Here is a 22,021-nt window from a genome sequence, read left to right as displayed (position 1 = left end):
TTAGCAACTCAGTAAGTGGAAATCAACCAAACAAAGCAAACTGAAAAGTGAGGATGGAGCTGTTCTCAAGTTCAGAATGTTCCAAGGAAGGAAGGGTCACTGCTGGGGAGTCAAATGCTGGCTGCGTGGGACCTTTTGTTGTATTTTAGACATTTGGAGATTACTGAGAACTTACTGAGCTCTGGTTCCATGTTGTTAAGGCCCTTACAGGCTAACTGCAAGTTGAGGGGAACAGGGAGGCAGCTCTTTCTGGCTCTCTGGGGTTGAAGAGAGAGACACCCAGGAACTGGTGGGGAAGGCGAGGGTTTTAGCTCAGGAACATAGGCCTAGAAATGTTTGTAGGCCAGTGGGGGAAGATCCAGTCGAGAGGAAGAAATGGGTCATTCAGGAGAGAGAAGGGATGATCCTGGGGCAGGATTCTGAACAGAGACAGGGAATGAAAGTCCTGGGCAGATCTCTGCATAACATGAGGTCGCAGGATGTCCGAAAGTTTCTGTCTGCTTCTGGCTGAGCACCGAGTGTGAAGATGCACTGGTCTGTCTGTCCTTCCCTGGTTTGGACGGGTGGCACGAGGACCATGCACCCTGGGCCTGGGCGGAGGCCGGGCACTGCCGGCTCTGGGCTGCACTCCTTGATGAGATTCTCAGGCTGCGCTTCCCCTCATTCATGAGAAACAGGTTCACGGAGCAGGCGTGGGAACCGCCGGCCGCCAGGGCTTCCTCCCGCTCAGGCCGACCCCTGTCCTCCTGGCCGTGAGCTGGGGACAGTGGGGAACCCGGTCGGCCCGCTGCGCCCCGCGCGGGGCGTCCCCTTCTGCTCCCCCTTAGTGGCCTCCTGCTCCGCAGGCCCCCGCGCGTCTTGGCGCCTGAGGCCCCCAGGCTCCATCTCCAGGGCGGGAGCCCCGGTCCCCCGCAGCTTCCACAGCTTCCTCCGGGGTCCGGCCCCTATCCTGACACCGGGTGCTCGGTGTCCCAGGGCCGCGGCCTCCTGTGACCTGGGGGTGGAAACGCGGTCCGGGGTGCGGTGGCGTGGGGGCCTGTCTCCGGCAGCGCCCCCCAGCGGCCGGCCGCGGCCGCCTGCGCCAGGGCCGCTCCCCACGCCAGCGGGGCGCGCGGGGCCGGGACGCGCAGGACGTGCGGCGGGCGGCGCGCGGCATGAAGGGCGCGGGGGCCGGCTCGGGCTCAGGGGCCGGGGCCTGGGCCTTCCCAGCGGCGGCGGCGCTCCGGGCGCGGGAGGTGGAGACGTGGCAGCGGCTCAAGGGGCGGCGCCGGGCCGCGGCGGGGCGGGGCCGCGGGAAGGAGGCGCCCAGCGCGCCGGGGACGCCGCGGGAGGTTCTGGAAACGCCGGGAGCGGCGCGTGTCCAGGTGAGCGCCCCGTTTGGCCGGGCCGGGGCCGGGGCCGGGGCCGGGGTCCGCCCGCCGCGCGCTCCGGGGCCAGCGGGCCCGCGCTCCCGTCCCGTTCTGCGCCCGGCCGGGCTCCTGTCCCGCCCGCGTCCCTTCTTGGGCCGAGGGCGTGAGGTCAGCGGCGCCCTTCCTGCCGGTCCCCTTGGCGGCGGCCGGGCGGGGCGCGGGGCCGTGCGGCCCTGGGGAGCGCCCGGGAAGCGGCGGTGACCCCGGCGGGTCGGGGCGTCGGCCTGGCCCTCTGGGGCTGCTTAGGGTTAGGGACCCACGCCCCTCGGGGAGCCGGAGCCCGGCCCCGCCAGGCTGGGTGCCTGGTAGGTGGATGAGCTTTTGGATAAAAAATCTTTTTCTTCCGGACATCCTTGGTGATCTTGAACCCGATTTTAACTCAGCAAAAGAAACCCGTGGTGATTAGTGAACTGATTCTACAGAGGGACACTTTTCGCGTGCCAGAAATTTCAAGGAGTTGCTAGCCCGGTGGGTACGAGGGCTGGAAGCCCGGGAAAGTCCGGGCCCGGAGCCGCGGTGGTGATTCCTCCGCTGGCGGGTGGCGAGGGCAGTGGGCACCTGGTGGAGTCTGGATGTGGGTTTCCTCGAAAGGGTGATTCCTGAGCCGGAGTGGTCAGGCAGACTGAGGACAGAGGGACAGCTGTGTGAGTGGGGCAAAGCTGGGGCAGCAGCATATGTGGTCCTTGCCAGGCGCGCTTTCGGTAGTAGCTACCAGGGATCCCCGTCCTCAGGAACCTGGTGTGAGAACAGCTCTTGGCGCGGTGCCCTGTGTGTGGGTCGTGCCTTGGGGAACCCTTTCAGGAGGAGTGTGATCAGGGAACTTCGTGCCTCACCTGTGGCGGAGCACAGGCCCAGGTGGGCCCCTGGCTCTGTGTGACAGAGAGACTGACACATTTATGGTGCGGTGCTGGAGGACAGCGCTGGGCTTATTCCTGAGACGGTTTGTATTGTGTGGTTGCAGTTGAGGCTTGTGCTTCTTGCCGAGATCTCTGGGGCCTGACAGACCTGGCCCTCTGGCTGGAGATCCTAGCCCTAAGATCTAGGGCTGGGGTATCACTTGTAGCTTTGAGGCTTGTCAAATACCCTAGATTTTATGGAGATTCATTGTCTACCTGAGAATTCAGAGGATGCTTTTGCAAGCTGCTGCTCGTTGTTGGCCTGCATCTGAGATAGCAGCTTCCATGATTTGATTCTCTGTTAAATGGAACAGGGCTTCTCCTTTGGCCTATACTTAAACTGCCCCTGATGTATTCAGTGTACAGTCTCTCACTGTGGTCTGTGCCACAGGACCCAGGCTCTCTGTTTGCTTCTCCTCACTCATAGGATGTTGGTCTGTGAATTCTTCTAGAGCCTTCTTTTCATGTGATCAAGAATGTCCACTATGTAGCCCAGCCAGGAAAGCCACTTAGCAAAGATGGAGTGAGTTGGCTAAGGGCCTTAACCCGAAGATGGTGTCATACTAAACTTCCTTAGTTGAGAGGAGTGTTCAGCAGGCAGGCACGGTGACAGCCAGACTGAAACATGGTCTGTGGTTTTAATAAACTCTCCTATCTTGTTTTGGGCTTTGCAACACAGTGTCTCAGAGAGTGCTTACTTTGCCATTGGCTCAGACTACTGACTGCTGAGGTCTGCTCATTCCTTAGGTACCTCCTTCGTGCTTGTTTCTGTGGGGCTGGGATGAGGGAGGACGGGACAGATGGCCGGCGAATGGTTCTTGCCCATGGGTAACTCATAATCTCTCTGAGATTGCTGTTTCGTGGTGGCAGCTGGCTGCATGCTGGGGGAACAGCCTGGCATGTGAAGACTTGTCAAAGGGAGAGACTGGGCACGTGCAGCTCTGAGGAATGAGTATCAAGGAATCTGGGGTCCTTTCATTTCCTGAGGAAGCTGCCCGTTTTGACTCTGACCATCCCATCCCCCAGTCTTTGGGAGGGTTTGAAGCTGGATGCAAGGCCTTGGACGACTCATGGCCACGCTGGCTGATAGTGTGCAGAGGGCTGGTAGGTGTGTCCCTGGCCCCTGGGATCTGTCAAGAGTTTAATTTTATGCAGATTGAGGTTGGCAGGAAACGATGTAGCCCAGGCACGTGTAAGCCCAGCAGAGTACTGGACTGAATGTTAAACTTTGGGAAAGCTGCTCAGATCTTTCATTTTGGACCTTTGAAATGCCCAAGAATGAGACATTAGCCCTACCCTAGAGCAGAGGGGGCTGATGGGGCCTGTGGTCTGTGGGCTTTGTGCTAGGGACCTGTAATGAGGGAAAGATAAGTTTTTTTTTATTCTCAGAAAGAATAGAGAAGGATAGAAAGAATGAACTAGACTTCTTGGAGCCCCAGAAGAGCCTTTTAGTTGAATTGGTGTCATTGCAGGGCAGAGGATTATTTGAGTAATGTGTTCCCCAGCTTTGATAGGATCTGTCTTACCCTGGTCATAGACCAGCCTCTGCCCCAAACCTCTCAAGAAGTGCTTGCTATAAACACTTACACTGTACCTGGCACTCCTGAGGGCCAGGGTGTGGTAAGAGCCCAGAATGAGCAGGTCAGAGTATGTGAAATCTGAGAGTGTCGGTTCAGTCCCCTGCCCAGAGAATATTCAGCAGACTGCATGGCACCTTACTCCAGTGGCTTCTGAACTGAATATTTTATTTCTTCTAGCACACCAGGTACCTGGAGATTGCCCAGTGTCTGCCTTGTTTCTTGCATCTTTGCTGCACCCTAGTCTGGACCTTCTTTACTCAGAGATCAGCTGACTTGTGCTGGGCAGCTGGCTGTTTCAGGTCCACCAGTTTCCCTCTGGTGCTTTTTACTGCTGCTAATCAACATACATTGTACCTAGTCTTAGGCTTATCTTGCTGATGTCTGTCATCTTAACCAGTCCTCAGCCCAGGCCTGTGAAATACAGGTCCCACTGTTTATAGAGATGGGGAAACTGAAGCTCAGAGAAGCCTGTAACTCATCTGAGGCCCCAAAGCCAGGAAGTCGTGGTGGAAGTGGGATTTAACCCTGATGCTAGGGCACATATGTGTACCTACCTCCTCCCTGAGCCTTGATCTGAGTCGGGCTAGTTGGGTATCTGGATGCTGTGATATCTAGGGTAGGAATGTGTATACCTTGAACTCGGGGGACAATGGTGCTATTTTCTGGGTCCATGTTGCTGTTACTAGAGTCCATATTGCTCTGCTGCTTCTGATGAGATTCAACCAAAGATATCACAAGCCTGCTTTGTGAACCATGAGAGAGTCCTGAACCTGGACAAGGTATGCCTTGCCTGGACAAGGTGTGGCTCCCGTGTTCGGAAGGCTCTTGTGCCATAAGGTACCAGGTATTCCCGTGTAATACTGAGTGGCAGCAGTATCTTGTAGAGAATGTGCATGGGGTTTGGGCTTGGTTATGCCACTGGCTTGCTGTCAGATGTCAGCTATGCAGGAAATCCTCTCTCAGTTTCAGTTCTCTATGCTGTGTATCTATTTTATACGGCGGAGCACCCTCCCCCAGCCATAGTTTCACTTTCTTCAGTGTCATTTACTTGTGGTTAACCACAGTCTGAGCATATTAAATGGACAAGTACAGAGATAAACAATTCTTAAGGTTTAAATTGTGGACCCTTCTGAGATGCATGATGAAATCTTGTTCCGTTCTAGCTCTGTTCTGCCCAGAACATGAATCATCCTTTCATCCAGTGTATCCATGTTGTATATACCACCCACCTTTTAGTCATTGCATCACCTTGAAGCTATTTTAGTTATTAAATTGAATGTTACACTATTGTAGTGTTTGTGTTCAGAGTAACCCTTTTTTCATACTGGCTCCAAAGTACAAGAGTAGCCACATTATCAACTTTTATTTCAGTGTATTGTTGTAATTATTCTATTTTAAAAGTTACTATTTTTTGGAGACAAAAATTGTGGTTATCTGAGACCAGGTTCCCAGAAAACAGCCTGAGATAGAACTTCAGTGTTTAGTACTTTATTGGAAAGTGTATTGTAGGGCAGCCAGGGTGAAGGAAAAGAAAAGCAGGGTACATAAAAATGGGAAGCAAATGCAAGGGGTTGCTTTAGTGAGCTGGCTGCTGTGCGCAGAGGTATAATGTGGTTCAGGACCTCCATGTGTAAGCGCTGTAGCTCTGGCTATGGGAAGAGCTCCTTGTAGAAGGCCTGTAGAATGACTTTATCAGCGACTTTGTCTTGTCTTGTTTATTGGTCAGAGTTGGCTCATTCTTCACTAGGTCCACTCTGTGGCCATCGGAGAGGCCAGTCTGGAGTGGCGGGAGGATCCAGGGATTCCCGAATGGGTCAGCACAGTCTCCTCTTCCATTGGACTGGGGCAGAGGAAGTAGCCCATGGGTGTAAGGCAGTATGTGAGCTGCATCCAGTGCAGTGGTGCATGGGTTTTCCTTCAGCTGTAGATCTGTCTTAGAGTTAGGGTCATCCACACTGCCAAGTCTCTGCTAAGACCATGACTGACAATGCAGCTTGGCATTGCACTTTGACTTTAACAATCTTCAATTTTACTTCACCATCCAGTTACTAAAGTAGGAACTTTGTGGTTTTGATGGTACTTAGGTGAGGAAGTGGAAATCAGCATGTTCATGCGCTGGGCAGAGAAGGTGTAAGGATAAATGCCTGTGATCTGACATACTCAGCCTCATCCATCCTGGCCGGGGCCCATTGAGCCCCTTCTTCCTCTGCTGGCTGGGGTGGAAAATCAAAGCCCAGGGAGATGCTTAAAAAAAAATCAAATCAAAGCCCAGGGAGTAATTCTGAGTTAGCTACTCATAGAGCAAGAGGTAGAATTCCAGATAACACCGGGAAGGGGAGAACACTGCGCTGAGTAGAATTCTAGGTTGCAGTAGGTTCTTTTTTTTTTTTTTTTTGATACTGGAGATCGAACTCATGACCACATGCTTGCAAGGCAGGCACTTATGCCCCTGAGCTAAACCCCCTGCCTTGTTTCAGGAGGTCCTTGGTGAAGTGGAATATTTTTCCCATGAAGTAGTTGTTGAAGATGTGATACTTGAGATCATGAAACAGGGCTGGCGGGGGCAGCAGGGTAAGGCCACACTAAGGAGTTTAGATGTTACTCTACTGGTGGTGGAGAGCAGAAGGAGGGCCTCCAGTGTTGACTACTTACTGGGACAGAGTTGAGAGCAAAACCAGACGGGACATGGAGGGGTCAGAGCAGCATGAGGGATTAGGGGTGGCCCGGATCAGAGTGGTGACTGAGCCGTGACATTTGTCTGCCCTTCCTCAGGGTGCGCTGATGGTAGCTTCTAGGGCTGAGTGCACATCTGTGTGCTTTGGTAGTGGGGCTTTTTGGAGCTGCTTCTGTGTACCTCCTAGGCTGGCATGCAGGTCTGTTCAGCTCTGCAGTTCTAGAGCTGGCCACAGCAGTGGGAGACAGGATATGGTGCATGGTGGATGGCAGGGCCGGGGGCTTGAAGAGCCCTGTTTGGCGAGCTTGCCTCTTCAGAGAATGCAGGCAAGGTTTTGGCCATCTAGTGCCGAGCAAGGTCTGTTTGTTCTCTGCAAACCCATGTTCTGTCTCTAGGCTGTTGAGTACATTGTTGAAACTCGGGCTGTTGCATTTGGGTTGCAGCTGGGAGGTTGGCAGAGGGTCCTGCCTGATGAGGTAAGGGGAGAGGCGCAGAACGTTGCTGGCTTGCAGCTGGGAAAATCTTTTCATGGTCATTTGGCCAGACTGTAAATGTCCTTTCCAAAGAGAGGGCTTGGTAGGACCTCTGGTTGTATGTCTTGGAATTGCCCTGTGCTTAGAAACAGTGCCAGTTACCTGGTGGGTGAATTACTGTTGCTGGGGTTGGCAGGTTTTTCAGGACCTCCCCATGGGGGTCTAAATGTGGAACTGCCAAGGCCTGTTTGGAGTTCATCTGAGAAGGCCTGCTTTGTTCTCTTTACATTTTAAGCACACTGTAAAATATTTTTTAAAGTCCTGTATAATTCCTTGTAGAAGATTAAGAACACAAACAGAAAAAGAAAATTACTTCGCCAAGACACAATTGGAAAATGACCCTCTTCTTGTGCATATATATATACACATTAGTTTTTTCTCACCGAAATCAGATCCTGCAGTACATATTTTGGGGAGACCTACTTTTCCCATAGTATGCCTTGATCTCTGCATGTTGGTGTATACATGTAGTGTTTGCATTTGTGTACTCCTGGACTGTCCCAGTGATATAGAAGTGGAAAATCTGCCGTGGCTCCTAATTTGAGCATCTGTGATGAAGAGTTACTTGTCAGGTGCGTGATGTGGACAGGAATTATGCTAAACACTGGCGTGCACCTCAGATAAACGTCTGTATTGGTTTTCTGCTCAGTCTTAGTGCCACTTGGTTTTCATAAAAGGAGGTCCGACATTTCCGTTCTCCAGACCTTGTCTACCTAGGTTTATTTGTTATGGGTCTTTCTTCCTTCTCCCCTTCCTCTCTTCTTCTTTCTCCTTTTCTTTCTTCCTTTTTACAAATTTGTCATGCTGAAGATGGAACCTAGGGTCTGGAACATGCTAAGCAAGTTCTCTGTTGCTGAGCTACACCCCCTGCCCTCTGCATGGATTTCTGAGAGTTCCTGGGGGAGCTTTTGGCAGCCCTGGATCCTCTGTGGGGCACTAGGAAGGATGCTCTGAGCTGCTCTGTGCTTTGGGTGTAGGTAGGAGATGGGCTGGAGCTGTCGTTTCCCATATTGTAGGTCACAGTCCCTCTTGGACGCCGGCTCCCACTGGGATCCTAATTTAGATGACTTTTGTACAAAAGTGAGTTCAGGGGTCCAGGATCAGTGAATGCGTGGGCTGGCAGTGTCGACGTGGCAGTCCGGGAGCTGCTCAGTGGTGTGCGACGACTTGGGCCAGTGGAGTCCTCCTCTCCTGCCAGAGCAGGACTGTGTGGGCTCTCGGTAAGTCATTGCCTAAAGCCATCTGTGGTTCTTGGAGGCTCCGCCTTCAGGCCTGGATTCATAGATGGGCTTAGTCTGAGCCAGACAGCATGTTCTAGAGAACTGACAGCTGGTATGTGTGTAGTAGGAAACTCTGGCTGCTGTCTTCTGAGGACTCCAAAGGGCAAATCATGGATGGTAGCATCAAGGTGATTTGAAAGGAGCGGAGCAGCTTCCTGTTCACATCAATCCGCTGCCTGATCTCTGAAGGGTTATGCAACCGTGGCTGGCAACACATCTGGGGGAAGTGCTGGGGCCTCCGCTTCCAACCAAGCCTAGTCTGGTGTCCTGCCTAGACCCTGCTTTCCACTGCTTCCTTTCTGAGGGGCAGCTGACAGGGCCCTCACTGTTCACAGATCCTCCCAGCTCTGAGTTTTCCCTGTGCCCGCCCTGTCTATGCACAAAAGCTGCTGTCCTGAGCTGGTCTGGCATCTTCAACTGAAGAAACAGATACTCATTGCCCTTAGTGAAAAGGCCTCAGGGAAGCAGGAAGAGAGGCCTGGAATCCTGGCCTTGGGGGACAGTGTGGTGAGACCTCAAAGTAGACTACACTGGACCTGGAGGACCCAGGTCTGCCTCAGAGCTCCCCTGGGCTTTCTTATCGTCTCTCAGAGACTTGCTTTATCCTGCTGCCTTTAGCCCTTAATGGACCCCTTAGCACTGTAGGCCATGCCCTGCAGCAAGCTCTGGCTTGGAAGATAATTGGCTAATGTGTCTCTGGACCCCAGCAGCCAGGCCGTGTGCAGACACTTCTGCAGACCGCTAGGGCCTGAATACATGGGGTCATTTGGTTAGCAGTCCTCTTCCTGGCAGAGCAGCCTGTTTGGGATGGGGGTTTGGGGTGGTCTTCTCTGAGCCTAACCCGGACCCACAGCACATTGGGATTTCTTCTGAAAGGGTGCGATGAGGAGTGGTCAGAGTGGCTGTGTGTCTAGTGGATTGTTGCTGACAAAAAATGAGGAACATTATTAGCTCAGACTTACAATTCTGCTGGAGAATTTATGGGAGAAGCATTTGTATTCTCTTTATTTTCTTAGTAAATTTCCATTTGAGCATTCCCATGAGACTTGGCAGAACTGGAGCCAGCAGAGGAAGGACTTAGATGCGTCCTGGGCTTCCAGCACGTTCCAGGCGGAGGGTGAGCTGGGAGATGAGGTCTGAAGCTTCCACTGTGTCTGCAGGCCCAGTGCCCGTGGGGGTTGCTTCAGGTTGTATCTACCCACTCTGAGCCATGTCTATTTCTAGGCTGCCGAGATGGTGGCAGTAGCTGGCCTCTTCTGCATGCCAGCAGCCCAGCCTGAGGTTTTGGCTGTGTGTGGCTGATTGATGGTTTAATCCCCAGTGCCTAGCTCAGTGTCTGGCATCTCTCAGTAAATATTTGTGAATGAGTGGTGACTGACTGTGGGGACACGGGGGCATGATGGTGTCTGCTAAGGAGCCTTACTATGGGAAGAGCAGTGTCTGCCCCGCAGTGCCACTCCCCTGAGGGCCCTGACCCTGGCAGGTGCAGACGGGGGGGAGGGGTCAGTATTTATCATCTGAGGCTGACCATCTGCTGTCCACATCAGTTTGGGCACAGTCCCCAGAGCATATCCTACCAAGTTCTCTCTCTGTCCTTGGCTCTCCTGTACTGCTGTGATCTTTGGCTAGGGGTAGATCCTGACCTTTTTGCTAGGCCAGTGGTCTGGACTGTGCACACATGTGCATGCGCATGCATATGTGTCTCCTCATGGAAGGTGTTTATTTTTCACTGTGTTGATCTAAGGAATGTCTTGAATTCCTCGCAGATGCTGCCCTTGCTGACCATGAAACTCACGGTGTCCACGTGGCTGATGGCCTGGGCTGGAGTCCTGAGCTGTGTGAAGGCTGAATTCTTCACTTCTATTGGTATGTGGCAGTAGGACCGTTGTCACTGGCTGTTCTCACTCGGGGCGTGATGGTTTCCTCTGTTGATTTTGACCTGTTCTAGGAGAGTGGAACTGGCAAAGCTGCTTTTCCCTGCAGTGACCCCCATCTTGGTGTCCTGTGAGCCTGCTCTCTGAATTATGCCTTTCCATCTGGGACTCGCACTCACACATGGGTCCTTTGGCCTTTTTGACCACTTTACCACTGGCCCAAGGAGTGGTAATCTCTCTGCGACCTCAGGATGAAGCTTCTCTTCTCTCTTCTGTTTCTCTTCTGAGATTTCAGAGCCCTTAGGATATCCAGGCATAGTAGCCAGACCAGCTGGACAGTAGCAGGAGAATGAGATTTGGGGCTCCTAGTGCCCCTTTCCCACATATCTTCTTAGCCCCTCTGCCTTTCTCTTCCTGAAGTTAGGCCAGGACCATATGAGTGTCTGGACCCCTTTACCCCCAAATCTCCCTGGTTCCCTGAGAGCTGTTACACCCTCAGCCATTCATGTTTTATGCTCCAAGGAAAGAGCCTGACACCCCTCATCCATTTCTAACTGGCCTTTACTTCTCTCCTGCAGGGCACATGACTGACCTGATTTATGCGGAGAAAGATCTGGTGCAGTCTCTGAAGGAGTACATCCTTATGGAGGAAGCCAAGCTCTCCAAGATTAAGAGGTGTCTGGTGCCCTATGGCCCTACCACCAGCCAGAGCCAGCCCTCCTGCCCCTGCCTCTGCCCCTCCCACCCAGGGGAGGATGAGGATTAGGAAGCTGGGTGGTGTCAGGCTGGCCTGGAGGTTTCTTCCTGCCAATCCTCTGGAGTCGCTAAGCACATGGGCGAAAGAGGGATTGCAGTTTTCCTTTCTATTTAAGACTTTTTTTTGTACTTATATTACAGTTCCTAGGTTTTACCTAGAGTAAGGTGTTAGAAAGATCTGTGGGAATTACTATATTCATGTTTTATTACCTCTTTATGATGGTAAAAAAAAAAATCTCACCACTGCAAGTCAAGAACTGTGTGGGCTGAGCACTATTCTTCCTTTCCTTTGGTTACGCAGTTGGGCCAGCAGAATGGAAGCCCTGACCAGCAAGTCGGCAGCAGACCCCGAGGGCTACGTAGCCCACCCCGTGAACGCCTATAAACTGGTGAAGCGGCTGAACACAGACTGGCCCGCGCTGGAGGACCTCGTTCTGCAGGACGCGGCTGCCGGTGAGAGACAGGGAGCGGGCGGACCCCATGTGTGTCACCTGTGCCTGGGCTGTGGTGCTGGAGCCCGGGTCCAGCTGTCCTTGCTTCTTTTCAAATGTGCTATAGCAATCAACGTGTGCCTCTTTTTGTAGTGTTTTTATTCCTCCCACCACATACACATGCCACTTTTTGTCATGAATTTTTTTTGTGATTATACTTCAGTTATATGTTTTTATAGAAACATTAGGAAACACAGACACAACCCCATATGAAAATTCTAATTTTTACTTGAAGTGCCTGGTGGTAAGCAGTGTTGGAATTAGTCTTCCTACACATGCATGCACTTGTTTTTTAAAAAGGCTGCCTATACCAGGAGGTGAGCACTCTTTTGCTTCGAAGACGAATGAATTAAAGTGAGTGAAGGGGGCTGGGTGTTGGGACCAACGCAAGCTGGGAAGCTGAGCCCCATCTGAATTGTTTCCTGTGCAGATGAAACAGATCTGTTGGTGGGTTTGCAGCATGAGTGTGGACTCCTCCCTGAATTTCTCAGCTCCTCCTTTTCTGGGTAGGGGGAGTAGCAGAGGTTGAGACAGGGTCTTGCTTTGTAGTCCAGCTTGGCCTTGAACTTTCAGCCCTCGTGCCTCAGCCTCCTGAGTACTGGGATTGCAGGTGTGTCGCCCCGGACCCCAGTTCCAGCTTCTGTCTGTGTTATTAAAATGTTCTCCTGCCACACCATTTTAGTGGCTGAACATACACCTTCATACTGTTACACTGTAAAAACACGTACGGTCATCAGACGTGGGTTGTTTCCAAATTCTCAGCCATCTTTTATGTTTGTCTTGATATCTATCTCAGGTCATTTTTTTAGAGTACAAGAAATGGTATTTAAAGGTCAGAGTATGACTTTTAAAAAAGCTTTTTCTCTGCCACAGTATTCTCTGTGCCCTGACACTTTCCTGTCCACATCCCCTGATGGCAGCCTGGCTGGAAGTAGCCCCTCGAGAATGCCTGGCCCTGGTTCGGCCCCTGCCTCCCATCCCTGAGCTAGGAGAGCCCCTGAGCCTCAGCCTTACCGCCTCTCTGGCTGAGACATTCCAGCCCACATGGCCAGGCGGGGTTGGACTTGGCTGGGGGCAGCGAGGCCTCCAGGGAGGGATTGGTGAGCCCAGCCAGCCTGGAGCTGTGCCCAGTGAGCTCACTGCCTCCGGGAACCGAAGCTGCCCTGGAGCCCCCCGCCTCTTGGGCTGGGCTGTGGCTCAGGACAGGCCGTTCTGCCTGTGCCGCTGCGAGCTGAGCATGCACACGTGGTCTGCACTGAACCATGTTCTCTGTACCCTCCCTCCCCGCCCACATGTGGAAAACCTTAAGAGTTACCTGGAAGTGGATCGGACGGGTTCAGAGAGGATTAGGTCGCTTTCATCTCTGATTTTTAAATTCCTGATCTGGAATACAGAAGGGACACTGGCAGGGTAGTGTGTCTCTTTCTAGGGAGCATGCGTTCTCTTCCGGGATTCTGCACTCTTTAGACTTCCTGGGCATGAGGAAAATGAGGTACCTGCCAGGTCCCCAGGCTTGGCTAGAAATGGGTATTTAAGTCTCATGTTGTAGGAGCCGGTGACAGTGGGCACTGCTGCTCTTGGAAAGGGGCCAGAGAAGGAATATCCTGGGGTTTCCCTCCTACTTCTCAGCTCGTGGACAGAATTGAGGGCTCAGGTACTTTGGGAGGGCATGGTCCCCACCTGGGGTCCTGGGCTTTGCAAGAGGTGATCTCTTGCTGGGAGTCCCAGAAGAGCCTTCTTAGGGTCCTTGAGAGGTCACAGACTTCCCAGGCTCCAGGCTTGGAATTTGGCACCACCCCTGGGGAGGTTATCTCCCAACTGTTCCTCCTAGACTCCCAAATGTTAGGCAGTATCCAGGCTGTTTTACCCAGTTCCAAATGAGCAGTGCAGACAGTTAGAAAGGAGAAATCTTGTGATTGGGAGCCATCAGGGAGAATTTCTTGGTGAAAGGGCAAAGTTTTTGCTTTTGTTTTTATGTTTGAAATGCTAGGGATCATACCCAGGGCTTTTGTACATGCTAGAAAAGTACCCTAGTGCTGAGCTACACTCCCAACATGCCAGAGCCTTTGAGGAAAGGACAGGGAGATTGTGCTAGTGAGACAGCCTCTAGCAGCTGCCTCGCTGTCCAGATGGGATCCTGCCACTGGATTCAAGGGCGCCACCCGCTTCTTTCTCTCTCTGAAGGTTTTATCGCCAACCTCTCGGTGCAGCGCCAGTTCTTCCCCACCGATGAGGATGAGTCGGGAGCTGCCAAAGCCCTGATGAGACTTCAGGACACTTACAAACTCGACCCAGGCATGATTTCCAGAGGGGAAATCCCAGGTAACCCACCCCTTCACGCTTTGCCTGTCCTGTGTGCCTCTCTTTGGTGGCTGGATGAGCCAGAGACCACCTTACGATCTCGCAGGTGCTCTGTTCCTTCTGGCGTTGACTCGTTCTTGTATCCCTGTTCTGCTGTTCTGTGACAGCTGCCTCCCTTCCACCTCTGCCCCCCTGCCCCCTCCAGGTGTCAGCCAAGACTCTCTCCTCCCATGTCTGAGAGAAAGCCAAGGTTTTCAGGGGACCCCCAGCCTCTGCCCTCAGCACCGCAGGTCTGCAGCCAAACCCACTTCTGTGCCCTACCTTCCTGGCTCTGTCCAAAGCAGATCTGTGGGCTCATTTCCCCTGTTCTGTGCCCCTTTTCATTCTCTCCTACCTTCAGGGCTCTCTCCCTGAGCTCGTACGAGGACTCTGTTCTCGCTTGTCTTTCTGAATTTTTCCTCAAGTCCAAGGCTCTCTGTGTTTCTGCTGCTTGCCCAGCGTTTTCTCTCTCCCAATCAGGCTGCTGTGTAGCATGACGTACATGGTGTTCTGCACTTACCTGTGTACTCTTGACACAGTGCCTCGGTTCCTACTGTCCACCAATCCAGCCCCAGTGAGGTCACCAGTGACCACTGAACTGGAACAGCCAGTGGGTTAATCTCAGGCCCCTCTGGTCATTCATTCTTTCAGTCTCTTTTTCATTCCTTTTTTAAAAGCCAGCCCCTTCCTTACTGATTGCCCCAATGTTAGTATTTGTAAGATGATATATCCCCTCTATTCAAGACCAGGAGTGCCAGGGAGTGAGTTGGAGCCCGAGGTGGGTGTTGGATGCACCTAGCCTGTGAGAACCTGGCAGAGGTTCAAGCAGAGAGAGCCATCTGGAAGCTTCCCTCCACTCCAGATACTCTGTCATGGGCTGGGCCAGGCCTGAGGGCTGAATGTGGAGGAATCTGGTAGCTAAGCTCCTCCCTAGTGAGCTCTCTTACCAAGCCATTCCTTGGGGCCACAGAGAGAAGCAGTTCAGGGCGTCTGCAGGGTCTGTTCCCCTCCCAGCTGGGGTGGGTGAGAGGTGAGCCTGGACTTTTCATATTCTGTTAAGAGTCTCCTTGTCCTGAAGGGGAGCAAGAGGACAGAAGGGTTCCGCCCACTTGTGTTTGGTGCGAGCACTTTGCCCCCTCTGTTCTCTCCATGGTGTGGTCACCTCAGCTTCTGACCAGTGTAAGCAGGTGCCAGTGGATGTCTCTGCTTGGGTATTCCATGGGCTTCTGGAGCTTCAGATGTTCCGGATTGAACCCTTGCCCTCTTTTGAACTGTTTGTTCTCCTCCCTGCCCTCTCACCTGGGCACAGAGCACCTCCTCCACTGGCAGCCTATGCCAGGACCCTGAGGCTGATGGATCCTGCCTGCCTAATGTCGTCTGTGCTTGTCCTCATGGTTACTTTCCTTCTCAGCTGGGCTATTGAAATGCCATTCGGACGTGTGCCATGCCTGCCTCTCCCAGGAGGGCTCCTGCTGTGGTCTTACCTGTTCACATGGCTTCCCACCCAGTGCTTCACTCTGAGAGATAAACCCAGACTCCTCCCATGCGTGGCCTTGCAGGGTCCATTGTCTCCCCTACCTCCTCACTGTTGTTCTCAGGAGCTCTTGGTCAGCCCCGTCACGGGGGCTATTTCATGTCTGATGCCCTTCTGCACTCAGCGCAGCTGTCACTCTCAAGAGAGGGGACATTCAAGTTGGCACCTGGGAGCCATTCTTAACATTCTTGGCATCCTCGAGACGCGGCAATGGTAGCTGCCAAGCATTCACATCCTAAAGATTGCACGTGCTGTCTCCCCGTGTCGTCTCATTGAGTTGTGGCACAAGGGCCTTAAAGTTCATGGTTTTGTCTCTGTTTTGATAGGTTCAGACAGACAGAATCTGTTTCTCTAGGGGATTGAGACATAGGCTGGGTAAGTTGTCCAGGGTCACATAGCGGGTGGGTGTGTGGTGAGTCCTGCTCACACCTCACCTTGTGAGGTGTCAGAGCCTCGGCCTATCCATCTGTGTTACGCGGCCTCCGTCAGGTAGGCCCCTGGGCCGGAAGAGACCTGTGGAGGCCCGGAAGGAAGGGAAAGAGGACCTGGGAACTCGCTAGTCCCTGGCCTACCTATGACTCTGTCTCGTGTTTAATCGCCGAGGCTTCCTGTCCTGCTTGGTTGGCTCTGAGCCACTGGGGCCAGCAGACCCTGGTCTCTGAAGCAGAGAACCTACTGCAGTAGGGGTTTCATTCTGCGTAAAGGCCCATCTTGGATCTCCAGCAGAAAGCCCCCAATCTGAGGCATTTCTGTCTTGCCAGCTGTGTCGGAGTGGCTGCTAATGGAGTCTGAGGGGACATCTGTGCTCTCCGGGGAGGGCCACAGACCTTTCTTGGCATCGGATCTACCGTTGCCATCTGTCCCTGAGGAGCGCACGCGTGCACACACACACACACACGCACACACACACACACACCGACCTTCCATCTGGAACCTGTCCTCATCTCTGCCACATGTTCTTGGCTGGAAACGGTCTTCATGATCATACTGTGGTACTCGGCCCACAGCGCACAGTCCATGGCCACAAGGCCTGCCGGGCTGGTGCTTCCCAAGGCTCCTGGTCCCTCACAGCCGCAGGGTCTGTCACCCCACTCCTGCTCCCTCCGTTTCCTCACTTCTTAGTTTTTTCCCCGTGTTGCCAGTCTGTCTTTGCCGTGTAAGTATTCTCTGGAGCCCCGGCCCCTGCCACCCATCTATTCTTTCCCAGACCCTTCCTTGCAAGCAGTTACCCTCATCCATGGCTTCTGGTGCCTCCCGAGTTCTGCTTTTCATGTTCAGCTGACCTTTTGTGCTCCCCAGGCTCATTGTCAGCTGCCAACCAGCCATCTCTCTTATATGGCCTCAGTGCTACTACTTGGTGGTCTGCGTTAGCTCCCCCATGACAAAGCCCTTCCCCACTTGGGAAAAGATGAGTGTAAAGATCAGCTGCGAACCTTGGCTGGGGCAAGACCAACCTGTCTGCCCGCTGCCTCAGGGCCACTGCAGGGGTGTGGTCCAAGGCCCCGGTGGGGTTCTGGTTGGATGATGCCTCCCCTCCAGTGGCTGGACTTTCCTCCAGCTCTTTGGAGCCTGACTCTTGGCTTCTGCTGCAGGAACCAAGTACCAGGCAGTGCTGAGTGTGGACGACTGCTTTGGGATGGGCCGCTCAGCCTACAACGAAGGCGACTATTATCATACAGTGCTGTGGATGGAGCAGGCGCTAAAGCAGCTTGATGCCGGGGAAGAGGCCACTGTAGCCAAGTCTGAGGTGCTGGACTACCTTAGCTACGCTGTCTTCCAGCTGGGCGACCTGCACCGTGCTCTGGAGCTCACCCGCCGCCTGCTGTCCCTCGGTGAGGAGACTAGGGGAGGGTAAGATGAGGACGGGAGCCGGCAGAGGAGCTGGACCCTGCTGGTTATTATACTGCTTGGTCCTGCGCCTGGGGCCGAGCCAGTGTCCTTCACCTGGCCTGCAACTAATGCGTTAATGACTTCAGATTCAAACCAGCTACCTCCTTCCCTCCGGGTCCTGGCCTTAGCTCTCGCCCAGCTGCTGATGGGTATTCTCAGGCCCGGGGTACCTACCTGTGCCACCTTGGGGCCTACGTGCTCCTCCTTCAGTAGGGACCTAGCAGTGCAGCGCATCCAGGACTGTGCAGGTGGAACCTTCACCGGGCTGGGAGCTGTTGGAGTGGCAAGCTGTGCTGCAGGGTGGGCACATTGGCAGTGACCTGGCTGTTCCATTAGTAACCTGAAGTCTGAGGGCAGGACCTGCTGTGCCACCATTACTTACAGCGTGGGACTGAAGAAGGCCAAGAGCGCTGTGCTTTTACAGCTCCTCAGCTGTGAACAGAAACAGTAAAAATCTCTTGCTGGAATGCGAGGCCGTCCTCTCCACTGTCTTCTGCCCTCCATGGGGCCCCGGGGGTGACGTCAGCCTGCCTGGGACCACGGTGAGGGCTTCTGTAAGTTCCATCAAGTGAGTTCATAAGAGCGTTTCACAGGGAGTCAGGGTACCCGAATTCCTGTCCCATATAACATCAGTTTAAGTCCCTTCTCTAAGGATTGACACAAATCCTGCCACACCTGCTTCTTAGGATCCCAGAATAGCCACATAGAGCCATGACTGGTCAGCTTGCCCTGTGGCTGTGAGTGGGATGTGACCTGGTGATAGCTGCACTCTGGAGAATGGCTGTGGGTGGACACAGCCAGTTGTGAGGACACAGGACTCAGCACTGCTTCTCTGGGGGCCTTGGGGCTCCCTAGTGACGCCTGAGAAGGAAGTCCCTTGGTGGCTGGCCAGGCGTCCCGTGCTTTGATGATATTCCGCATCTGTGAGCGAGGTGGGCAGCCTCTGCTGGCTTTCAGCTCTGGCCAACACACCCTGGCCAGGTGCTGCAGACGGCGGACTGTCTCATGCAAGTGGGCTGCCGGGAGAGTAACCAATTACAGAGTAATTCCTCTAAATGACCTAACAGATGTTTGCGGTTTCCTCTTCCTTCTGATTCTTTGCTTTTGCTAGACCCGAGCCACGAGCGAGCTGGAGGGAACCTGCGGTACTTTGAGCGGTTGCTGGAGGAAGAAAGAGGAAAACTGTTGTCAAATCAGACAGAAGCTGTGCTTGCAGCCCAGGAAGGCATCTATGAGAGGCCATCAGATTACCTACCGGAGAGGGAGGTGTATGAGAGCCTGTGTCGCGGGGAGGGCATCAAGCTGGTGAGGCAGGCAGGGTTCCCGGGCTGTGGGTGCGCAGGGAGCGTGGTCCTCTGTCTGTGGGTGCCTCTCTGAGCCTCTCCTCCAGTTGCTGGGGTTAACACTGTAAAGTTACAATGACAGAGGCTGAGATACAGAGTAGGAGGCTAACTTCCCTGGTGCCCCAGCTAAATTTCAACCCGTTGGGTAAGTGGGGAGGCAGCCGGTGTGGTGAAGACGCAGTCCTTCCTGGGCTTGGTGTGGGCATCGCTGGCTCTTGAGAGGCTGAGATCCGGGGTCTCCTCCCGGAGGCCTGGCCTCGAGGCAGACTCTTGCCTTTCTCATCCATTCCCACATGGCCCCCACAGCTCCTCAGTGGAGGCTTCTCCTGGTTCCCTTCAGACCTACTTGTGTCTCCGTGAGAGTGTCCCCAGAATGGTGGGCCTGAGGTGACCCTGAGGGAAAAGGAGCATTGCGTGCTTGTGGGGCTGGAGCTTGCATGCCAGTCAAGCTGAGGGGCCTTTGTGCACTTCTGTGGCATCGTGGGCAGCAGCAGCTGCTGGCCAGGGGACAGAGACCAGCGCCTGCAGACAGCTGGACTGGGACTGAGGGTTAGGGCCCACTCAGCTCAGGGGGTGCTGTTCTGTGCTCCTTAGACACCCCAGAGGCGGAAGAGGCTCTTCTGCAGGTACCACCATGGCAACAGGGCACCAGAGCTGCTGATCGCCCCCTTCAAAGAAGAGGACGAGTGGGACAGCCCACACATCGTCAGGTATTACGATGTCATGTCGGACGAGGAGATCGAGAGGATCAAGGAGATCGCAAAGCCCAAGGTGGGTGTTGCTGCGGGTCCCCCCGGGCACTGCAGGGCAGGTCCTGTGTGTCATCTCCTGAGACTTCCTGGGCTTGTGGTCTGGCAGGGACAAAAATGGGGGAGTGATGTGGACAGCCAAGTGTGGTGGTTGTGGATGGAGGTGGCAGCAGGGCCTGCCCCGGTGAGAAGTGGCCATTCACCTGGTGGGGGCCGGGTGTGGGTGGAGTTTTCAGACCTGGACCACACTGAGCCATGAAGCTGGTCCTCAGGACCGCAGATGTCGCAGCTGGCTCAGAGGAGAGTGTGTCCCTGGAGCACCTCAGGCTCTGTTGATCCATTTCTTTCCTTTCCTTACTTACACAGTACTTGTTACATCTATCCCTAGGTAGTTTATTTCTGTTACTGTAACTTTACTCTATTTTTTCAACTATAAACTGGTTATATTATTATAATAGTTTATTATCATCTGCTAAGCTATTGATTTTAAAATATCTCTCAATACTAGCTGATTTTTACTGCGCTCTTCAGCATGACTGATCTGTCTTACATACTAACGTGAGTTAGTGGTTACAGGTATGGAGCAGGCTGGGTCTGGGGAGTGGCTGAACTTATTGTGTCCCTTTGTGTTTTTTGTGGAATTTCTTGGATTGCCTAGGTAGTATTATCATCTGTAAGTAAGGAAAATTTTGTTTTCTCTTTCCTCATATTTACAGTGTTATTACTAAACTGCCCAAAATTTCTAAAGCATTGTTAGAATGTAAGAATCTTTATCTTATTTCTGAGTTTCCTGGAGATTCTTCTGGTATTTTGCTGCTACATACGCACTTGGCTGTAGGTTTTATAAATGTCGCACAAGTATGCTTCTATTTCTGTTCATAGAATATTTACTGTTGTTTACTATATCTTCAACCCCTCCTTTTAATTATTATTTTTTATTTGAGACAGAGTCTGACTAATTTCCCCAGCCAGAGCTGGAATCTGCAGTCCTCCTGCCTCAGTCTCCCAAGTGCTGAGCCCACAGCTGTGCACTGCCATGCCCAGCATAGCGGGATTTTTTATTGCTGTGCTCCTTACAGCACTACAGTGGCAGGGAGGCCTAGCGCTCCTGCAGAGACCTGAGATAGCTCCTGCTCTGACTGCTGGGCCTCACCTTTGCAATGACCTTGGCTTAGGTCCCTTATGGTTGATTGTGGCTTCACTGGCTTAGCTCAGGAATGTGAGAATGGTGACCAGGACTCTTCTTTCTCCTCTCAGGGTTGGGTGCAAAGTTCTCCAGGGAAAAAAACTGCTTTCCTGGTTTTCCAGGTGAGGGAGGCACTATCATACCACAGTCTCCTGAGTGCCAATCAGTCCTAGGTACTGAGAACCTGTGTGTGTGTGTGTGCACATGTGTGATGGGGCGAGCTTTGGGAAACTTGTCTTTAAACAGGAGCCATGCGAAGCGCCAGACACGCTGGCCATCATGAGCTGACCTCGCCTTTCCGGAGGCCATGAGGGACAGATGCTGTGCTGGCTTTGAAGTGAGGCCAATGGGCTTAACTTGGCCTGTGGGGAATGTCTGGCAGTCGCCTGTGGGTCCCTAGGCCTCTTTCAGAATAGCTCTGCCTGTCCCTAAGAGCAGGGTGCAGTTGCCCAGAGTCTTTTCTGTGGGCACCGCGCCAGTGCTGGGCTCAGCTCTTTGAATGGAGTCTGCCGTGGAGGTCGTTGTCACCAGGGAGGGGATGTGTTCCACTGAACTCAGGCGGGGCCCACAGATGAGGCCACCCTATTGGAATGTGTTGTGGTGGTACAGTGTCCAGGTGGGCTGATCTTGCTGCCTGCAGGATTTCTGATCTCACTGCCCCTCGTTCCAGTCACCTCCTGACCCGGCTGCTGCCCCGCCTTGCCCTGACCTCCGGGGTGGTCTCTTCTTTCCCACTGCAGCCCCTCCAGAGTCAGCACTCTCTGAGATTCCGCAGTGATCCTTCCCACAGTTAGTTTGATTACCCCTCCGGCCCATAAAACCTTCCCTGTGACCACTGCCCTGAAGTTGCAGGAGGCGCCGGCCCTGTCTGTGTGCCCAGGCTGTTCCTGTCTCACTACTCTGCGTGACCTATGCTCCACGGGCAGTGTCCTGCGCCAGGCTCACATCATGGCCCCGCCCTGGTTCTGCCATGTTCCCTCCCTGGCTCACTCCTAGTGCCCCCTCCTCGAGGAAAACATACTTGAGCGTTTGGCTGAGTTTCTACACCAATGCTGTGCTGCCATTACCTGGCTGGTTTTCTGCTTCCCCACTTGATGGAGTTAGATGAGGGCGAGGGCGCTGTCTCGGACACCCGGTGTACAGCCAGGTACACTTTCCAAATATTCATGGAAATCTGGAAGAGGTGCTGCTCAGGTGGGGATATCTAGGCCTGTGGTGCCACCCACGTGAGACCACTAGAACACACCATGGGGGCTGGCTTTAGGTAGTGGGTCCCTCCTGGCTGTATCATCAAGCCTCTTTCAGAGACTGGGGAGATGAGGGGTATGCATGTGTGTGCACATGTGTGGGGGGTGTACACGCACGCACATATGTCAGTGTATGTTCATATGTGGGTGGATGGCTTCCAGGTAGAGGTCCACTTGCAGAATCTTCTGTGGTTTTGTCATCTGATGTGTGAGGCTCCCAAGGTGGAGGGGCCTGTGCT

The 22,021-nt window shown here is 53.4% G+C and overlaps 1 protein-coding gene and 1 long non-coding RNA gene across 7 annotated transcripts in view; one reads left to right on the top strand and one right to left on the bottom strand.

Annotated features, from left to right (window-relative positions):
- Positions 1-1,211: 1,211 nt before the first annotated feature.
- Positions 1,212-22,021, top strand: part of P4ha2 (prolyl 4-hydroxylase subunit alpha 2) — a 33,143-nt gene continuing 12,333 nt past the window's right edge. For 3 of the 5 annotated variants that reach the window (XM_063230584.1, XM_063230585.1, XM_063230586.1), the window contains exons 1-8: positions 1,212-1,364; positions 10,139-10,238; positions 10,825-10,921; positions 11,304-11,455; positions 13,678-13,815; positions 16,960-17,199; positions 18,369-18,562; positions 19,195-19,371. In XM_063230584.1, the coding sequence (XP_063086654.1) occupies positions 10,139-10,238; positions 10,825-10,921; positions 11,304-11,455; positions 13,678-13,815; positions 16,960-17,199; positions 18,369-18,562; positions 19,195-19,371 (1,098 nt within the window). In that variant the 5' untranslated portion in view covers positions 1,212-1,364. Of the gene's footprint in view, positions 1,365-1,686; positions 1,878-9,470; positions 9,490-10,138; positions 10,239-10,824; positions 10,922-11,303; positions 11,456-13,677; positions 13,816-16,959; positions 17,200-18,368; positions 18,563-19,194; positions 19,372-22,021 lie in introns of those variants that run through there. The other 2 variants (XM_013146745.3, XM_013146744.3) reach the window with 2 other exon arrangements.
- Positions 11,453-14,404, bottom strand: LOC134471578 (uncharacterized). Of its 2 annotated transcripts, none has more exons than XR_010041037.1 (3): positions 14,116-14,404; positions 12,809-12,876; positions 11,453-12,205 (listed from the first exon to the last, which is right to left on the bottom strand). It is a non-coding gene; the product is annotated as an uncharacterized LOC134471578 (long non-coding RNA). The 2 variants fall into 2 exon arrangements; XR_010041036.1 differs by having other exon boundaries at positions 14,189-14,404.

Source organism: Cavia porcellus, unplaced genomic scaffold, assembly GCF_034190915.1.
Source record: "Cavia porcellus strain 051 isolate PalLab524CR breed Dunkin Hartley unplaced genomic scaffold, mCavPor4.1 scaffold_19, whole genome shotgun sequence".
NCBI lineage: Eukaryota > Metazoa > Chordata > Mammalia > Rodentia > Caviidae > Cavia > Cavia porcellus.
Note: the sequence above shows the minus strand (reverse complement) of the source record. Positions and strands in the feature narration are given on the sequence as shown.